Here is a 19,912-nt window from a genome sequence, read left to right as displayed (position 1 = left end):
ACCTGACATCAACTCCTAAAATTTCTGTTGTTCTAATAACAGCTGTAAATATTCTAGAATACCCAAATAGCTGAATAAAGCTATTTGGGTTTGTTTTATTAAGTGTTTACAAATATTTACATAAAAAGTGATGTGCCAACAATACAGGGCAGTGATACTGGTATACCCAAGGTCATCTCCAGTAGAACTAGTGGACCTATTCTCAGTGATTACCAAGCCAAAAGGGGTGTGTGTCATGCTGCTGTCTCAGCACAAAAATGATTCCTTGCATTTTTCAGAGTTCATTTTCCATCTTAGGTCCTAACTTTCAAAGAGGTTTCTAATTATTCATGCTTCCAAGAAAAACACACTCCAATTCAAGTGAGTTGGATAGCTTAATAGAAAATTTAAAACGTACCATAAAAGGCTGATTTTATTAGAGAAATACAGACTAGCTATATTTCCTAGTGAAAGGATTTAGGAAAAATAGGTTACAGAGGCAAAGACAACGCCACTGAAATTCCAGAATGTTTTAAGCCACGAAGTTTTATTTCTTTTCCCCCAAATATTGATGAGTAGAAACTCAGATGATTTATGTCCCCTCTCCTTTTCTTTCCTCTGGGTGATACCAGATCTTGACATGTTTGGAAAACAATCATACACATACATGTTTGGCCTTTTTTTTTATCCTGTCTCATTATGAACTATTTATCTATACCTAGTAGACTTTTTAGTTTAATGTGTTTTTGTGGAAGAAGCACCTAGGATAATCTTACTATCGTGTGACAAGGCTCCCTAAAATGCTATAGCAGTCTTCAAAGAGTGCTAATAAAACTTTGTAACACAGTTCACCACTGTGCCTTTTGTATAAGTTGCATTCATTTATTTTTTTAGATTTTCTTCAGAATATCTTAGTTTAGATAATGTATTGAACATTATAAGAGGAAGAATGTCAAAGGTTTAAAGCTCTTAACTGTCAAAGTCTGCAGGTTTAGGAGACTGAAAAATATACCCAAGTAATCTTCTTTTGCATAAAATTATTGCATTGCATTTAGAGGTATGTTGATATATTACAAAGCTCAGAAAGTTAAGTGATAAAACTTTGACTTTCAGTCCAATTAGACTAAAATACGTTGATTATGAAAACAGTCACTGGTTACAGCAGAAAAGCAATACCTAGTGTTCAGACTGGTGTGTTTTGTATTGTTGAATTTTAAAGGAGGCTGAGGCTACTGATGGTTTTGTAATACTACAAACATTTCAGGCAGAGAAAGATTCTTGGCTAAATTGTAGGTTAGGCTCTAAAGGTGTAAATGCAAGTCAGTGTATGAAAATGTCTAAAATGAAATATTAATAGCCATTGCAGCTATAGAGGTTGATAACAGAACTTTGAAATCAGCAGGAACACAGCATTCATTAAATCAGCTATAGTTGCACTAAATACTGCTGTCAGTGTCTAGTTTGTTTTGTAAAAATTATTGATATATTGGTTGACAGGCTTCTGTGCAGTATCAGTTACTACCTTAATACTCTACAGACCTGTCAAATAGCTAGGGCAAATGGGAGGATGGAGTTATATATCCAAATTCCCTGTTACCCTGTGCTTCAAACCTACTGACTGTTACATGCACTGAAAAAAAAAGCTAGGTGATTATCTAGGCATAGCCATTAGAGAAGTATAAAAATCCTGTGTCTCGAAATGTGTTCAGTGAAAGGCCATAACACAGTAAGAAAACTTTTAGAAAAGATGTGATGTAAAGCATTCTGTGTTCTCTAATGTAACCATAGGCTGGAAAAGATTTGCTCTGTTTCTGTGTTGCTGATAAAGTATGTTGTGTATTAAAAAAACCCATGTGATGATGGTAGTAGTTACCACATGTAAAGTTTAATGAATGGACAAGGGCAACAAATACTCAGGCACATCCTGGAAGTGCTTTCTGCTGCTTCCAGAAGATACCAAGGAGCAGTCTAAACTAACACTGTCCTCTTTTTAAGCATATTGGCATCGGGTCATGTTGTGGGAAAAGGTGGAGCTAGGGAATGTGTTTTTAAAGCTGTAAATTACAGTAGCCCATTGAGCTGTTTCAGTTTGTATCCAAGATTCAGTGAGTCTCCTGTGACCCACTGCCTTGAAGGCTTGAAGGAGCTAATTGGAAAGGATCTGAGGAATTAATGGAATAAATGGAATTAATGGCATGGAGTTGTGCTTTATATGCCATATCTCTCTAGATCTTCATGTGTATATTTGTATAAATGGTCTTTCTGATGGGCTTGTCAAAACATCAAAATCGAATAAAAATGCCAGTGCACTAATTACCAACTTGAAATAGGCCATCAGCGTAAGCAGACCTTGTTAGGAGTATTTCATTAGTTTAGTAATGAATAATAGATACTTCTCCGATTACATCATATTCCTATTGAGTTGTTAGGAAAAAGCTAAGTATTGGCAGGTATAAAAAAAAAACAACTAACTAAAATAAACCCCAAGTATAGAAAGAATTATAAATATATAATTTGCTGGGTACATACTAGATAAGCCTGAGGTATTCTAGAGTGCTTGGGGTAGTGTGAGTTTTTCCAGCTTTTAACTCTGTTCTTGAAGTCAAGGTTTAGGAATGGCAGTAAACATTTGTGGTACCTCTAGTCAGTTTGCCTAGTGTCTGTGCATCTGTCTCTACAATAGGGGTAACAATACATTTACTCCACAGAAGGTAGTGAGATTTAACGTCAAAGAATTTGTGTAGGTCTAGGTAAATTGGAAGTGCTGGATGGAGCAGGGTAGATGCATGGCAGAAGGTCTGAACACAGCAAGTGAAAGGAAAGAGCCTTCAGTCTGTTTTGATCTGCTAATGACAGCTAACTAGTGTCAATAAACTAAATTAGGTTTTTCACTGGGAAAAAAGTGAGTGTAAATTTTTACTTCCTTACAGTTTTGTGAAAGTGTAGGAGATGTGTCTCCTCTCAATCTGTAGCATGCTAGCGCAGAACTGAAATTCTGTACTACTTTGCTGGTGTTCCGGGCAACTCAGTTTCTTCCCCATCCTCCAAAATGAAACAAATTCAACCAAACAAAAGTGCTGTTGCAGAGAGCAGCAAAGAGTCTAAGAGTGAACTGTGAGTTCCTAATTTTATTTTATTTATTCTGTTAGAGGACAATTTGGGATTCATCAGAGAACTCCCTTTTACGCAGTGGTGTCGCGGCTTTTAGAGTGCAGCAGGTTTAGGTGTAAAAGTTGCCTGTGTGTTACAGCGATTTCCTGTGAGGTACTTTGTGTTGCCAGTGTCAGAGCAGTCTCTTACTGTGCTACATCACTAGCTACACACGAGAAAGCTCAATTCAGAAAGCTGTTGTTAAGCAGGAGCTGGAGGGGAGGGTGGAGGAGAGGAAGATCTGCTGGAAGCTTCGAAGGGAACTCTAGGCGCCTGGCGGGATACGAAGGCTGGTGGCCATCCCTCTTGGGGATGTACATCCCTGCAAACAGCTCTGTGCAGGCTGCTGGGTGGGAAGGCCTTGCAGGCACACAAACCCTTCTCCTGGGCAGCACAGCACAAGGGTCCTGCCGTGTGGATTTGGAAGGTTACGTTTGTGTTGGCTACGTTCCTTGTTCACAGAGTAGGAAAGACTAAAGACCTTGGGCTATTGCTGGGTGGTAGCTATTTCAACTTGAAGGCATGTAGCTGCCTGAGAACAGCATGCTTTTGTTTTGCTTTGTTTCTTTTTTTTCTTCTGGTGGAAGTTTTAATTCATTGTGATGCTTTTTAAGCAGTTGGCAGAGATGTGAATAGACACTTCTTCAAAAGGCTTATGGAATAGGATTGCATAACTTTGTACTTTTCCTATGCAAAGCAGAGTAAGTTTGATGTAAATACAGTGCCAATCTCTGAAAGATACCTTGGTTTCTTCCAAGTCTTATTTATACCCCATGAAATCGAGTAATAATAATATCACCTCTACTGCTATGAATTATCTCACTAAGGGATGAAAGAGGAGAAGTTTGGGTAGAGATACCTTGGCAAGCTGGAAATTCTCTCTCTCCTAAGAGCTCTAATAAGGTTGCAGCTAGCCAACAATGTGTCCTCCTGATCAACAGATCTCTAATCTTTTAGAAGGTGTAAGTGAGCTTTCCAGAGAATTAGGCTTTCTTGTTTCTGTGCTGTTTAATTACCTTTTTCTTCCTGGATTCTGATGAAAATAGGTGCAGTTGAAATTCCTGTGAGGCAAGGCCAGCACTTGTAGAAGTACACATTGCTTATGGGATTAAGAAGTGGTTCTCAATAGGCTTCCAGTGGTTTATGTGTATATATCTGTTATTCAGGGAATCATGCCAAATTCTGGTAACATTGGTTGAGATGTGAATTCTAACAGCTCTTGGCTTTGCCTTCAGTCAGGGTAGCTGCTATGCTATGTCTGAAAATACCAGTCTGCTTCCCTCTAGCCTGCGTATCACTGTTACCAGCCTGTACCTCTGTCATATGATAGGCAAGATGCTGTAATGGGTATTTTGTCCTTCAGCTGGTTTGGGTTAGCAACAGTTGTTAAAAATGTGGGCATTTGTGTATTGCTCGTGCTTTCAGTGAAGCAGCTTTGTGCTACAACCATTTTAGTAAAACATGTAAAGATACTTTTAAGTATCTTAGTTAGGCCTTGATTAAACACCAGAAGTGGTGCTTGACTTTGGACATGGGAATTTCATGTATTAGAAGTCTTTTTACTTGTGATGTCTGGGACTTGTAGAGTATTTGACATTATTTACATTCTTCCCCAAGAAGAAACCTGAGCTGCTGGGGCTGGTGGCTGTTCACTTTAGGAATACAGGACACCTAGTGGGATAAGTATTGGGTGGGTGTGGTGATTTGCTTGGATTTGAGATGATAAACTGTTGGGTTTTTTCTTTTGTATTTGGTTTGCGTGAGCCAAAATAGTTTGCATTTTCTAAGAATGAAGATATGTATATATATTTAATCTCCTGTCATCATAATAGTTGTGATATAAATATGTTTAATTCGGTCCTAGAGCCCAGAGCTGTCTTGACTGTGCAGAGGCTTTTCTCACTATAAACCAGTCTCCTGCAAGGTGAAGCCCTGTGGAGTAGTGATTGGCTTCAAGTGCTGCTGTAGCTGTGGGCACTTGACATTCTCTCTTGAAAACTCGTGTTTTGGTTAGGAGCTCTTGGTATTGCATTGAGGCCTTTCCTTTTTCTGTTTGTATCTCCATTATTTCACCAAAAATGCTTTGAAGCATATTTTCTTACTTGTGAATATTAAGTAGAAGTTCTGCTGAGGTCTTGCACAATTTTTGACAGCTTTTGTGGCAAATGGCCACTGATGCTGATAAAAATCTCCCCAAAGAAACAGAAGTTGAAGAAAAAGCCAATTCAGTGTGTAGCTTAGATGAAAATCACAAATACCCTGTTAGAGTCACAGATGGTGGTAATTTAGGATTCTTCCTTGAGCAGACTGATGCCAGTCTTGAGGATCTGTAACAGGTTCTCAAGGGGAAGGCTGATTTTTTCACCCCATTTTTCTCACTGTTCCCTTTTTCTGTTTTCAGGGTTGCTGCCAGCCCCATCTGATTTTGTGGTATTGCTTGGTGCACTGTCCTTTATTGTTTTGAGCCATTACTTGAATGTCTCATAAAAAGCTCTGTTCTTCAGGGAGAGGGAGGGAGCTGCCTTCTCAGGGACCAGAGGATTGGCTGGGGATCAGTAAAACTTCCTTTCCTTCTCCTCCACTCAGAGTCATCATCTCAGCCCCACTGACTTGTCACTTGTACTTGGTGCTCTCTTGTGATGTTTCTTGAGCACAGTGAAAACCACAAAATTCATGGGCTAATAAGGGTGGAGTAATTTGGGATTATTGCAAGTGTTCTTGTGCTTGTTCTCCCAGCTCAACAGGAAGCCTTTAATAAGAGTTTTCCTAAATGGGGTTGCATGCGAAATGGGGATTTCTGCTTCATTCTTTTAACAAACAGCCATTTCATGAAACAGTGTGGTTTTCTGCCTTTTGGTACATTCCAGAAGACTTTATACCTTTGCTGGTTACTGATTGATAGTTCTGTGCTGAACTCCCTTTAATTTTGCAATAAACTAACAAGGAGGCTGAGACCACAAGTTTACAGAAAATGGCTTATTTACTCAACTGAATTTACAAGGATGACAAAGTCAGATTTAGTAGTTTCAGTGTGGTCTAGGAAGGGCAGGAGGAGTACTTGAAAAATTGTACTGTATAAATAACCAAACAAAAAATAGTTTGCTTATTCTTCCGTGCAAAGTTCTTAGGCCAACTCTCTCCCAGGACCTGCAGGGATTTTCTGCATATGCAGGAACTTTGCTATTCCAAATAAATGGGGGTGTTGTGAGTTTAGGCACAATAAATATGTTTTTTTTTGCTTTTCTAATATGCTTCCAAAAAACCAGCATCTCCTGAAATCAAATAGTGGAAGGTGACTCTGTTTTCGCAACAATGTATAAAGATTTTAATAGGATATTAACTAACACTGTTGTTGACTTCTGGATTAAATCTTAAAAGTAAAAATGATCTGTATGGAACCTGAATGATGTTTTCCCTGAGAAATCCTTGTCCCTTTTTTTTTCCAAGTATTGGCACCTATAAAAAGTGAGGAAGTAATCAGAGTTGTGGGGGTTTTTTCACAGGTCTAACATTAGAAAGTTGAAAAAGTGGTCCCACTGTCTTCTTGTGTTTCTCTCTGTGTTTTCTAATTCTCCTTGCTGTCATAACACTTCTAATGGTTAGATGGGGTTATTTTACAATCTATGCTGCAGTAAAAGTTGAAGTAAAAGATTTGGAAATTATGTGGTCCATCATTTGTGTAGTATTTTAAGTAGCAGAAGTTTTCCCAGAAAGGATCTGAGTGAATTTCCAAAGAGTTGGTAGTTCTGTCAGAATTGTAAGGCTGAGGACTGTAAATTTTCACTTGTTAAATAGCTCTCTTAACCAATTGCAAAGGAATAGGCCAAAAGCTTAAAGGCAGTGGTTCATTGAACTCCATGGGAGACTGCACTGAAGCATGTTTCTAGTGTTACTGAGCTGTCTAGCTAGCCCTTTTTTCCCCTCTTTCAGCAGTGGAGAGTGTTTTCTATTCAGGCACAGTTGCTGACTGAAGAAGCCCTACACTCTTTGTTCATCATGGAGTAGGAACAGAAAAGCAATAGCAAAACTTCCTTATCTGTTGCACATGTCAGGACACAGTTGCGTGTGGAGAGGTATAGTGGCTTTTTGTGACTCTCAGTGGCAGTGAAAATATTTTGTTCCATTAGTTGATGTTGGAAATAGGAGCTCCTCTTAAAATACTGGGTGTTTTTTAAATACAATATATTTTAAAAGACTGTATATTTCAGTACGATAATATCAAAATGCCATGTAGCAATATTTTCACTGTTGATTGTTCTGTTGGAAGTTAATAAACATATGACTGGCTTTGAACCTCTGGAGAGGAAGCTGTGCTTGACTGGAAATGATGTCCAGTGTCTGTCCAAAGGAACCTCAACAGAGGCAAATTTTCCTTACCTACTTAGTCTGAGGTCTTGGCAGGTCTCCTGTTCTAAACAGGTTAAGTTAATGGCAGATCTACAATGAAAAGTTGAAGAAGTGCTGTTGCTAGTTCAGTGCAAAACACTCTCTAGTAAGCCTGCTTGGACTGACAGCCCAGCTTGTTTCCAAGCACTGTTTAGCAGGTAGTTTCTTTCAAGGGTGGCACCTATCAGACCAGCCCAAGCCTTCTTTTTTGGTGGTTTGTAAGAAACCATAGCTAATTAACATAATTAACATCAAAAAAAGCATTATATTCTGTGCACACATGTATGAAGCACTGTGTGAGACTCAGCTGATGCTGTCCATGCACAAATGTGATTCCTCACCAGAAAGTCACAGAGCTGTTTTTCACCAGATCTCCTTTGTCTGTCTGTGTGTTCACTCTGTGTCAAAAGTTTAACCATTCCCTCAAACACCTATTTGCAGCTCTCTGAATATGTCAATCCATTTCAAAAGATAGCAGAATGGAATGTAAGCATGTCTTTCAGATTCATGAAGGAAACTTAATAAATTCTTTAAATGTACCACTGGAGTCATGTGATACCAGTATTCAGGGTTTCAGGTTGAATGCCTGTAAGGACTGGTGACTGCTGAAAATGTATGGTCTCCTTTAAATGGCGCTTTTCACTGTCAAAGTATTCGTGACCAAAGCTTTACTCATGGAAAAATAAAACTTGGCACTTTCCAGTAAGGGCATATGTTTGAAATTCTGGAGATAGATGTATCTATTCAGAGGAGTTTGCTGAATCTGGGTGCCTTTTTTTCCTGTAACTGTAGCAAAAGGACCAGCTCTTTTCTTTGGTTAGTGACCCGCAGCTTGTTTGAGCTAGTGAGAGTTTGGAGTACTCTGCACACTCTCAGAGTGAGGCTTAAACTGCCCTAACAGGGCTTAAACTCCCCTAACAGGGGAGCTGCACAAAGATTCGTGAAAATACATATATGTGTGTGTGTGTGTGTGTGTGATGTATGTGATAGTAGGAATACCTATACCTGATGAAAGAATTTTGCAGTAGGTGAGGCTGCAGAAGTGTGACGGGGAATTTGATGCCAAATTTAGTGCTTGGCTAACAGCCTTGTCTTGTGGCTGAACTCATGGGAGAACTGCATCTGTGTTGGTTCTTCAGGCTTGTAGAAATGGGGAATAATTTTCAATTAATTCCAAAATAAGCATTCTGTACATGCATGTGGCTTCATCTCAGAGGAAGTGTGCTTATGCAAGATAGTATTTAGATATGTATTTAAGCAAATGTGTAACTGTCAGTGAAGTCATGGAACTCAGAATATGCTTAATTCCCATCCTCAGAGCAAGTCAGAGAGGAACATTTACTTGGGTAGGACTCTCCTTTTTTCAACTGCTTTTTTTAAACAGTGTAGTAGGGAATCTAGGGTGTTAGTATTGAATAGTTACTGAAGGAATTGAAATGTAGGTTAAGAGGCATAGCTTGAATTAAACATAAGAGGTGAAGAAGATTTTCAGTCCTATAGTTAACAGTGCTGTGGAGTTCCTGGTTAAGGAGGTATCTGGAAGATTAAAAAAAAAAAAAAAAAGCAGTTGCATTATTCTTCTTGTTCATTTTTCTTTTGATTTTTTTTTTAAGCCTTCAAAGTTAGTTTCCTTTGAAGGAAAGCAATATGAAATATAGCGTGTGTTGGTATTTTTTTCTATTAAAAATGTTCCTTAAGCATGGTAACATTACTTTAAAATGTGGTACATAAATAATAAAATACGTGACAGCACAGCACAAAGATTATCTTGGCACAAGTCTGGGGTGACTGAATCACTTAGAGAGCTTGATACTTGTTAATAATGTGATCATTGCAAAGTGTGCCAATGAAAACTTCATACCTCACCAGTATGTGTGAATATAATTTTTTTAGTGTGTTCTGTTTCAGCACATTTTCTAGTACTGGATACTATGGATATGTGAGCCTATGGCTTTTGTGACAAAGTGGAAACAAAGTGAGAATGGTTTCAAGAAGGAAACCATTCCTTATCACTACTGACTCTTGGCTGCCTACTCATTTGCCTTGAACCACTTTTGATGCCCATCCTATCACAAGGATGAACTAGCTCACTAAAATGGAAGATAAGTATCCTAGCAAGAAAAAAGGGAAAAATGACTTTTTTTTTTCCTTTGTTAATAAGTTGAATTATTTTACCTTGTAATCTTATGAACAAGTCAGCCATCAGTGGTGGCAAGAAGTTGTGTGTACTAGACCTTTTGCTGTCTGCTTTTGAGTGCTTATAGGTGCACACATCAGCTCTGGAGGAAACAGTAGAGGGGTGTAATGTGTTTCTTGTGTGTTTGCTGTTAGCAGTATTGCAAGTTGTACCTTAGCTGAGGTGTATGACCAAGCAAGGCTGTTATCTACCATGTCCATGTTCACTGCAGTGATCATAAATGCCCAGTCCCAAAAGGTTCATCCTGTGGCTAAGCTGTGCAGAATGATCACAGCAAGCTCAAGTTTGTTCAGAGCTTGGAGTCAATAGCAGATGAGCATGAGGGGCATCACTATGGAGTTCTGAAGGTCTTGAACACCTGCTGAGTAAGCAAAGATTTGACTTACACACTTCTCAGTTTAGTTCTATTGATACAGTCCATAAAGTTCTCAGGTACCATCATGCCTGTTTGCAAGCACAGAGATGGGTGGGCTGGCATGAGCAGGGAGGAAGAGTCTTGTAAAGGTCACAGACTCCATCACACTGCTGGCACCTGATGTCATGCTGCCTGAAGAAGACACAATACCCTGCAGCACCACCACTCTGGATACAACTCGTTGATCTGACACAGCTTATGTGGGGTCTCACAATGGGAAAGGAAAGGGGAGAATGTGTCAAGTCTTCCTGCTGGAAGTGTTAGAAAGCAGGAGGAAGCCATGATCAGAGGGAGGGACAAGCAGTGGAGGGAAGAGCAGAGAAATTCCTCTTCCTTTTTAGCGATGGTAATCTGTTAATTTATTCCAGTAGCATCATGAACCTGCATTTGCCAAGTATTGTGTAGGATTCCTTTCTCCCTTTCTCCTGTGTCAAATACAGCTGAAGACAGGCTATGAATTTGGAAGAAAGTTTGTCTGGAGTTTGTTCTCAGTGAAAGCAGAAGAATAATTTTCATTCTTAAAAAAAAAAAAATTAATTTTTGAAGTTTATGTCAGTCACCAAAGTGGAAACCAACTGTTATTGCAAAAAGTGCAGCTGCTTAGAGATCCAAAGCATTATGAGATAACTGCAGCTATAGCTGTGTTCTTCTCTCTGTGGTGTTTGCAGTGTCTGCTTAATGTTTTCTGTTACTATAAAACAGTATGTGTTCAAAGGTGCAAGAAATTGTTCATCTCTTGTAAGCATGAATATGGCTCATGCTGTCAGAGGAGAACACTGTGGGTACCACAATCTTGTTTATCAGAATATTGTGATCCTGAAAAACACTCAAAAATCCCCTTTTGTAAAGATAGCCCTGTAACATTTAGTACTTTTGTGCTTCAGGTCAACGGGGATGTACCCCTACCACGCCTTGCTCCATGGCACTGTGTTTCAGCCAAAGGAAGAAAGTGTGTAAATTGTGTGGAAATTACTTGGAAAATAGATTTGCTATTTGCCTATGAAGAAAATGGTGGGTTTTTGTAAGGAGCATCAAGCTGTTCATGGAAGACGGGCAAAAGATGAAGCTCTTCAGAGCAGTAGTTTTATTTACGATGCCTGTATGTATCAACACACTGTTTGTTGTTCAATATTTCATTTTTTTAACAATATCTCTTTTCCTCCACTTCTTGCAATTGTCTCTTTCACTTTCTGCAAGTAGCTCAAAATGTTCTGAGTGTTGAATTTGCTGAAGATCAGAATAGAGGGTCATCTTGATGCTATGCCTGGAGGATTCCAGTCCTGGGCTTCTCTCTGCCTTCCAGTGGCTATAAAAATTCATTCCCATCCCCCTCTCCTTGTCTGATTGCAGGTTATCTTGACGAATCAGATTACCACATCTCTGAGCAGTGGCCCTGGGATCCGGGCAGACCTGGTGTCTCCAGCTGATGATTTGTCCCTGTCTGAAGGTAAGAAATCCCTTCTATCAGAGCTGCAACTCTACACGGACGCAAATCCACACTGTAACTTGCAGTCTTCTGTTGAAATACGGGGGGCTGAGAGAGTCAAATTATCAAGTCTAACCTAACACAGTCTTGAAACAAAATTATTTTCCAGTTTCTCTGAAAATCCATTTATAATTAAAAAGAAAGTATGTGAAGTAGCTAAAAGGATCAGACACTTTCTAAAGGCTGGGAATGAATATCTGAGTCATGTCAGTCTCTCATCATTGTACTGTCACTCACATACATTTAAAGCATTATTTTGTCAGTCTTCTAAAGCTGCTACAAGGGTAAATACACAGGCTAGTCTGCAAATTTCATCTTATCTAATGTTTATCAGTGATTACAAAGAGAAACAACTGGTCACAAAGGAAGGAAAGCAGATCCTCGGTCCTGTTCCTTGCATTACATTTGTTTGGTTTTCAAGTACAGTGCCTCAGACTGCAATCTCTCTCTTGTGTGAATGTAATATGGGAATTTTTGTGATACCATATATTTCTTTACATCTCTGTGCTTCTGTTTTCTGCACAGAGCTAGAGAAAAGCACTTTTTTGAGTAAGAGTGAGGAGTTAGTCTGCTAAGAAGAAAAGATAATTCTCAACCAAGGTTTACAAAGTAATATAATAATTTAGGTTTCTCCCACTTGCAAAGAATAGTCAGAGTACCCTCATGAGGGACAGATGCAGAAAAATTTATTATTTAGTGTTCAGTTCATGCATAGAACCAAATGTATGAGAATAGTCAGAGTACCCTCATGAGGGACAGATGCAGAAAACTTTATTATTTAGTGTTCAGTTCATGCATAGAACCAAATGTATGATGCAAAACAATGCTCATCTTTCTTGCAAAGGCATGATAATTGCATGTAGAATTTTCACTTTGCATGACACAGACATTTCCACTCTTTGTCTCCTTGTTGCACTTTCTGGTGGTTCTGATCAGCTTCTCTGTGTTCTGGTTCACCACACACAGTTGTCTCAAGCTTTTCTGACTTAACACAACTACAGCTCGGTGGCAAAAAGAACTAAGCAGTGGTTAAAATTGACATTATTTCTGCAACTCATTTCAGTGGACAAGAGAAAGAGGTTGAAGGTAGATTTAAACAGAATGTCAGGGAGTAGCAAGTAACTTCAGTGCAATGCCTTAACACTGATTGATATGTTTGCTTCTTAATTTTGTCAATAGAAGTCTGGCAAAGCATGGCCCATTAAATAATTTTGGAATTGTGTTTGTGGCTTTTATTGGCTCCACCCATTGCCAAAGTATCTCTGAAGTACATGGCTCAAATACTGCTTCCTCCTTGTGGCAGAAAGATTTGAAATTTGGTAACTAAATTTGGAAGATAAAGGCATAATTTTTCACCTTTATATAATTTCCTTCTTGGCACAAAATTGTTGTACATTGTCTTATTAAATTGTCTTGATCAAAGTATTTGAGCTTCTCTTTGTCCTTTAGAATTGCTGTGGATGAGCTCTGGAAAGAAAGGCACAGCTGACTCTGAAGTGGGAGTAATAACAAAATATGTTTTCAGTAAAATGTATTTTTGTCCTGTGGTTAAAATATTTGAAGATACTTAAGAAAAACACATCAAATAGTTGAAATGCTTCTAAATTTCCCAGCACGTATGGAAGATTCTCAGTGCTGTGTACGAGCTGTAGTTCAAGAATATTCTAGAATCAGGCCTACACAAGAGATGGCATAATGATTTTTCTAGCAGTTACAGGTTATTAATGAATCTATCATGTTGTGCCTAAACTACCACCACTCCTTTTCAGCTTTTAACTTAAGAATTAGTTAAAATGTATTGGTGCTCTGTGTTTCCTTCCTTTATTGCTTGTTTTTAATTAAGGATCTGAAGTAGTAAAATGTGCCAGCATCACACTTGTTGAAAATGGAAATGTTTGTTTTGCCACAGGAAAAGTACAGTACAGACATCAGCAGTGCAGGCTCCTTTGGAAATTCAAGTTTTATCAAGGGATGTAGGGCTGATAAACTCCTTTCCTTTTCTCCCTTCCCTCCTTTCTTGACTAACATTGATATAGCACTTACTTACTGTGTTGTGTAATGGAAGAACACAGTGCATCTCCACACTACATGCTTTTCTCCCTATGTCTTTCTTATTTGTAAAATGGCTGCTTCTGGATTTCCATTTTTCATTGCTTTTAACCCCTGCTGTCTGTCTCTGAGTAAATGTGGAATTTCAGGCTCATTCAACATCTGATTTCCATGCTTATCTTTCCATCAAAAGACACAGGCGTGGCCAGTGTGTTTTGGTGGGTTCTTTTAACATCGCAGTGTTGACCTGTCCTGAGAAAGTTCCCCCTTAATGTGTTTGGACGTTAGCTCTTGAACAGCCTGAAAGCAGCAATAAACATCTAATAATATTTTGTACTTTCAGACTCCTAAATTAATTAGTCTTCTAGAGTTAGTATGATAGTAACAATACTTACTTTACAGTTGTAGAATTTATGGGAAAGAGTAGTTAGGTGAGTAGCCCAAGTGCACAAAGAGTATGTGTTGCAGAGTCAGGGATAAGAGGCCAGATTTGTGACTCGGTTCTTACCTCATTGTTCCTTGTCACTCATCACCAGCTAAAGCTGAATTTGAACCAGTGACCTAGATGTGAAAGGACCCATAACACATTATTAGTTCTGTAAGCAACTCAGACTGCTTGGTTTGTATATGTCTAATATGTTGTTTTAAACCTATCTGAAATCGGAGTCCCTTCACTATAAATGGTTTGCTAAAAGGGTAATCTTTCTTAGATAGAGGCAGAAAGGAGAGTTTCAAATTAAATGTGCTATTAGAAAGAAGTAAAATGTTATAGTGTCCTTTGGTTTGGCTTCTGATTGTGCTTGAGAAGAGAATTGCTTGGGTTGTGTGTGAGATTAGGCAAGAAACAAAGGAAGCTGTTCATCTGATGTGTGACAGAAAGTTAATCTGATGAACAAGCTGAATGGACATTGTCAAGCTGTTTCAGGCTCAGAGCTTGTCTTCTGTAAAGCTGTAATCTAGTGCATGAAAACTTGTGTCCTAAAAATACGTTAGATTTTTTATGAGAATATTAATGGATTTATAAAAGCAGTGCTGGCTGTAAAATCCCACCACTTATGTAGCAATGTAAGAATTAATGAACTGTTTGTTGTTATTTCTGGTAGGAAATGGTTATGTCCAGCTAAATTCCCAGATCTGTGCATAATTCTGCTTCCAGAACAAAAAAATGCATAGTTTGTCACAGATTAAAGCGATGAATAAAATACCAAAATTTCTCTACTTATACTCTGAGTCCTTGCATTCATTTGGCCTTCACATTCTTGTCAGATTATCAACGGAAGGAGTTAGGGACTAATAATATTTTTCTCTAGCTCTAAAATCCTCAGACATGCAATGCTGTCCCTTCTTCCCTAGGAACCAAACTCAGTTTTTACTTGTAAAAACTCACAGTTTTTACTTAGCCATCTCTTAAACTGTGTCATCAGAGGGGATAGTCTGGAGGATGATGGTGGACATGGCTGTTTCTCTTCCATCCTTGCTTTGTGGAATAGCCTCTGTTTAGTTCTTCCAGTCAAAGACAACTTGGAGAAGCCTAAAGTTATTTCACATTGCGAGGGTGGTCAGACAAGCCCAGGAGAACCCTAAGAGCTAATGCTTTATCATTTCCATATAAAAAATAGCTCTTGCCCAGTTAAAATAATACCTTATTAAAAAAAAAAAAGGGGGATTCAAGCTGCATTAGTCTTCATGAACACTAGGAATATTTTAATGACTGTTGCTGTTAATGGGTTTTTTTAAACAAGTTATCTGTGTCTGTGACTGCACTATTTTTGCTATTTTTGTGAAATTCACATGACTAAATTTTACCTAATATAAAAAGTCTTTAGAAACTATTTCTAAGCCTGTGTATTTCAGCACTAGGTAGACAGGGAAATTTGGCTTTCATTTGTGTGCTGCAAAGAGATAGGACAAGATAACCTGCTTGAGGTCCCTTCTAGTCTACCAGTGCCTATGCTATTAATGTATTTGCCAGCTGCAAGCTCAAACTTCCTCTCACAAACATCAAAGCCAAACTTCATATTTCTTGGAAAAAGTTCAGGGGTGTGTTGGTATGAACAAGAACAGTATCCTCCTCCCACCCTGCACAACGTGTCAAAGCGAAAAAAAAGAATGCTGTCTTGGGCTTCTTCAGTCTCAGCTAGTACTTTCAAATCTTTGTTTGAAAAATTCAGAATTATTTTGTGTTTAAAATTGTCTCTAAACTTGCACTAGATCTGGGGAGGCCAGTGTTCAGTCTTCTGCCATTTGTGTTCATCAAGTGGTTTGTCATAGTATTGTATATTTTTAGTGCACAGTGTGAGCTATGAGTTTAGTCTGACCTTTTCATCTTTGTTGCTGTGATCTTGAATTCTTTTAAGTTGTTGAGCAGAAGTAGGCTTTTGTGTTATGCAGACTGGAGAACACTGAGCTACCATAATATCTTACACCCACAGGATTTTCCTACTTTAGTTTAGGAGCAGGAGGTTTGAAGCCAGAATCTTCAGCTTCTCTTCCGTGCTTTGTCCTTGATCCGTTGACATATTATGGTTAAACTGTTTTATTCTTCCAGCCTCAGTTTACCTTTTTTTTAAAATTTGGGGCTTTTTTTTTATTCTGCAACCTGTTTTGCTTAATATTTTGAGATCCTCCTATGGGGAAAATAATAGATTGACCTTCTCCTCACCTCAGTAAGATCAGTTCTGTAGTTTATTACTTCTCTCCCTTCAAATCTCCTTTTTTCAGTCCTGGTGCCAAATGGAGTGAAAACACTGAAGGAATTATCAAGTGAACTGAGGAGCCCCCAGAGATCAGAGGCTGTTGGTTGGTTTAGGTTTGTTTATTTACTGATTTATGTGTATACTTAATGCTTAGGGTTGGACCCACAGGTGACTTAATTAAAAATAAAGTATATTCTGTGAAGCATAAACATACCTGTTTTGCAGGAACCTTGAGCTTATGAATCAAGGAGCTGTTAAACAAGTTTCTGAAACACTTCCTCCGTGTAGTTTTAAAGCTAATACTTCATGTCCTCAGAATGATAGGAATTTAAATGCATTGGAAAATATCATAACAGTTTGGCATGTTTTAAGCCTTTAGTATTTTAGCTGAATGCTCTGTAAACTGATTGCAGTCTGGTTTACACAATTTTGATTGAAAGAGGATCTAATTAGTTACAATAAATTTTTGAATAGGACAGGTCATAAATTGATATAATTTTAATATGAATTCACTCTGATTTTCTGAGATCCAAGTATTTGAGAATAGTTACTAAACCCCCTTTATTTTTTTACCATTATGGTATAATCTGTATGGAGGTTACTAGCATGTTGAAGCTCAAGAACCTTCTGGCATGGTGTAAAAAGGTCTTTTGATTATGACCCCTTGTATGGATCCTGTGAAACTTAGTAAATTTTGAATACACAAAAAGGGAATGAGTTCAAATAACACAGATGGTATTTCCAGATTGTTTGGAAGGTGAATTCCAATGGTTAGGCCATGTCTATGCATACTGAAGAGTAAATTTCCCAGCTGAGACTAGTGTGCAGGTGTGGACCCTAAAAATTAAAGCACATTCCTGTAAAGGTAAAGAGGGGACCATATCAGTGTATATAAATATCTGAAGGGAGAGTACCAAGAGGATGGATCCAGGCTCTTCTTGGTGGTGCCAAATAACAGGACAAGAGGCAGTGGAAAGAAACTGATTCACAGAAAGTTCCATCTTCCTGAACTTCAGGAAGAACTTCTTTACTGTGCGAGTGAGCATGCACTGGAACAAATTGCCCTGAGATATTATGGAGTCTCCCTCACTGGACATATTCAAGAAGCATCTGGATGCAGTCCTGTGCCATGTGCTCTAGGATGACCCTGCTTGAGCAGGGAGGTTGGACCAGATGATCTACTGTGGACCCTTCCAGCCTTACCCATTCTGTGGTTCTCTAATGCAGTTCTCTTCTTGGTTTATGGCTTATGGAGATAGGCAAGTGCTACAGTATAGCTTTTGCTACAGTCATGAGGATATAGGGAAGCATAGTGAGATTTGCCTCTGTGTTTGCTTTGATATGAATTACTATTCTCACCTGATGGTTTGATCAGCATTTAGGCCCAGCACCAGGAACCCTGACATGATGGGACAAGAAAGCTTAGTGAGCCACAGGATTTTGCCTCCAAGTCTGAGCCTTGGGCATCTCTGACTTCAGTGTCAGAGTTGATAGAATTGCTTAAGTCACTGGTTCTGGTTAATGTGAGCTCAGTAATGAAACAGCTGGAGTTGTTTCTTTTTAATTCTTTATTTTGCTGCTGGACTCCATGTATCAGCTGCATTTTAAGAATCTGCTCCAGCAGAGACCCTGTAATCCTCTTCACCAGCTAACAATTCTGTGAGAAGCTTTTTATTCCTTCAGTCTGTTCTGTCTTTGAGTTACTTCTCCAGTTTTCATGAAAAAGATTGTTAGCCTTACATACTCTCAAAGGTGAGAAAGAGCTTATGTTCCTTAACCTGCTGGAAGACAGCATATTACATTCACTCCAGGATAGGTAAACAGAGGGCCCCAGAAAGAGGAGCAACCTTGATAAAACTCATTAATCCATGTTGTGGGGAAAAACATGCGTTCTCAAAATAGGATTTTATTCTTGTCTTTGCTCTATGTTCACATTTCTCGTAACTCTGTGCTCTCAATGGTTGTGGAGTCTGTACTCTCGTGCTTCAGTGGAAGGAAAAAAACCCTTCTGGTTGTAGAGAACAGCACAAGAAAATGCACCATCATTACAGGGCCTGGAACAAATTATATTAACCATTAGGGGAAATGATACTGTAATTATTTCTGCAGGAGGCAGGGTTGTGGTGGTGTGTGGAGCAGTTAGATTTCATGATAACAGTTGTCATGTTCGCCTGTACTAATTTTGATGCCATATTTCACCAAGTGGGAAGTAGTGACGTAAAAACAGCCAGCCAAATTTTAACGGCTTTTTAATCAAAAGATAGATCTTTTGGTAAAACAGTGCTGCAGAGACTGTATGTGTCTGTGGAAGTTCCAGGTTGAATGACTTATGCAGAATCACTTGATCTAGACTACAGAAAGGTTGAAAACTGTTAGCAGGAGCATTCAAAGACCTCTGTGTATCAGTTTAAGAGAATCTCCATTCCTCATATCCTAATTGCCATGATGAGAACATGCAAAGTTTTACTGCTTTGTTGTGGTTTCTTTCTGAAGACATAATGTGACCTAAAATAATTAATCAATGATTTGTAATCCAAAAACCCTTCAGGTACATTTGCTGGGAATCATTTGTCTATATAATGAGAAGCACAATAACAGAAATTATTACAGTCATAGTTGAGTGGCTAGAAGTTGCTGCCTCTCAGCTGCTAGGTGTCTTACCTCCACTGAGAAAAAGTGCTACTGAGTACGTGCTACACCTTCCAGTGTAAAGTAGAATGGGTTTCCATGAATCCTGCTGCACACATCAGCTTACTCCTGTGTTCCCATAACTGCATTAAGCTTGAGAGACCCATGCATGGGTCAGTCACTGCGTTTCAGCTGATGGCATGTAGCTGTAAAGTATTGTAAGAATTTGCAGTTGGTCATTTCCTCATGCCCTAAAAATGTTTAAAAGTAAGATTAACTCATATTTCAGTATGGGTGAATATAGAACTTTTTACTGAGGTCCTGCAAATCAGTGGTTTAAATCAGAAACAGGAGACCTGGCTTGGTTCAAATTCCTTCTGCAGTCCTACACGTTGCACCTCAGTGTTGATGGAACTTATCTTTCAAATTACATTGTAAAAAAATGAATTCAACAGTAAGAAAGAGCTAAACACCACTTGCCCCTGTGCACAATGACCAATTAAATTCTGTCTTAACTCACTGTGGGTTATTCTTAAATCTGTACAGAGGCTAGGGGAAAAAAATATTCAGCAATCAGTAGCACTCAGTCCCATTTCTTCTGGAGTTTTATAGTACCATCACTGGATCTTCCTTCTGATGGAACTGGAAGTGACCAGGAGGATTTTGATTCATGGGAAAACATCACTATGGGAATTACATTTGGCTTGTGGCATTACATGAAAGGTATGTCTCACCTGCAGAACTTGAAGCAGTTAAGAGTGACTCAAGGTACAAATGCTATACCCAAAAGGGTATTGCAAGGGTGAGGGGACAGAGGATGATTTTAGAGTCTCACGCCTATATTCTACTTGCAGTTCCAGCTGGCTTTCCTCTGGGTTTACTGCAGGATGTTTGAAAAAAAGTAGCTCCTTGTTAATCTCAGGCAG

At 38.8% G+C, this 19,912-nt stretch overlaps 1 protein-coding gene across 5 annotated transcripts in view; it reads left to right on the top strand.

The window, feature by feature from the left end:
• RAD51B (RAD51 paralog B) overlaps nt 1-19,912 on the top strand; it is a 402,616-nt gene that overhangs the window by 178,249 nt on the left and 204,455 nt on the right. For all 5 annotated transcript variants that reach the window (XM_088057766.1, XM_005520365.3, XM_088057765.1 and 2 more), the window contains exon 8: nt 11,478-11,574. In XM_088057766.1, the coding sequence (XP_087913892.1) occupies nt 11,478-11,574 (97 nt within the window). The remainder of the gene's footprint in view (nt 1-11,477; nt 11,575-19,912) is intronic.

The sequence above is a fragment of the Pseudopodoces humilis genome, chromosome 7, assembly GCF_049639895.1.
Source record: "Pseudopodoces humilis isolate 2021_Gansu_Grassland_sample_001 chromosome 7, ASM4963989v1, whole genome shotgun sequence".
NCBI classification, from domain to species: domain Eukaryota; kingdom Metazoa; phylum Chordata; class Aves; order Passeriformes; family Paridae; genus Pseudopodoces; species Pseudopodoces humilis.
This window is presented reverse-complemented; position numbering and strand designations above follow the sequence as displayed.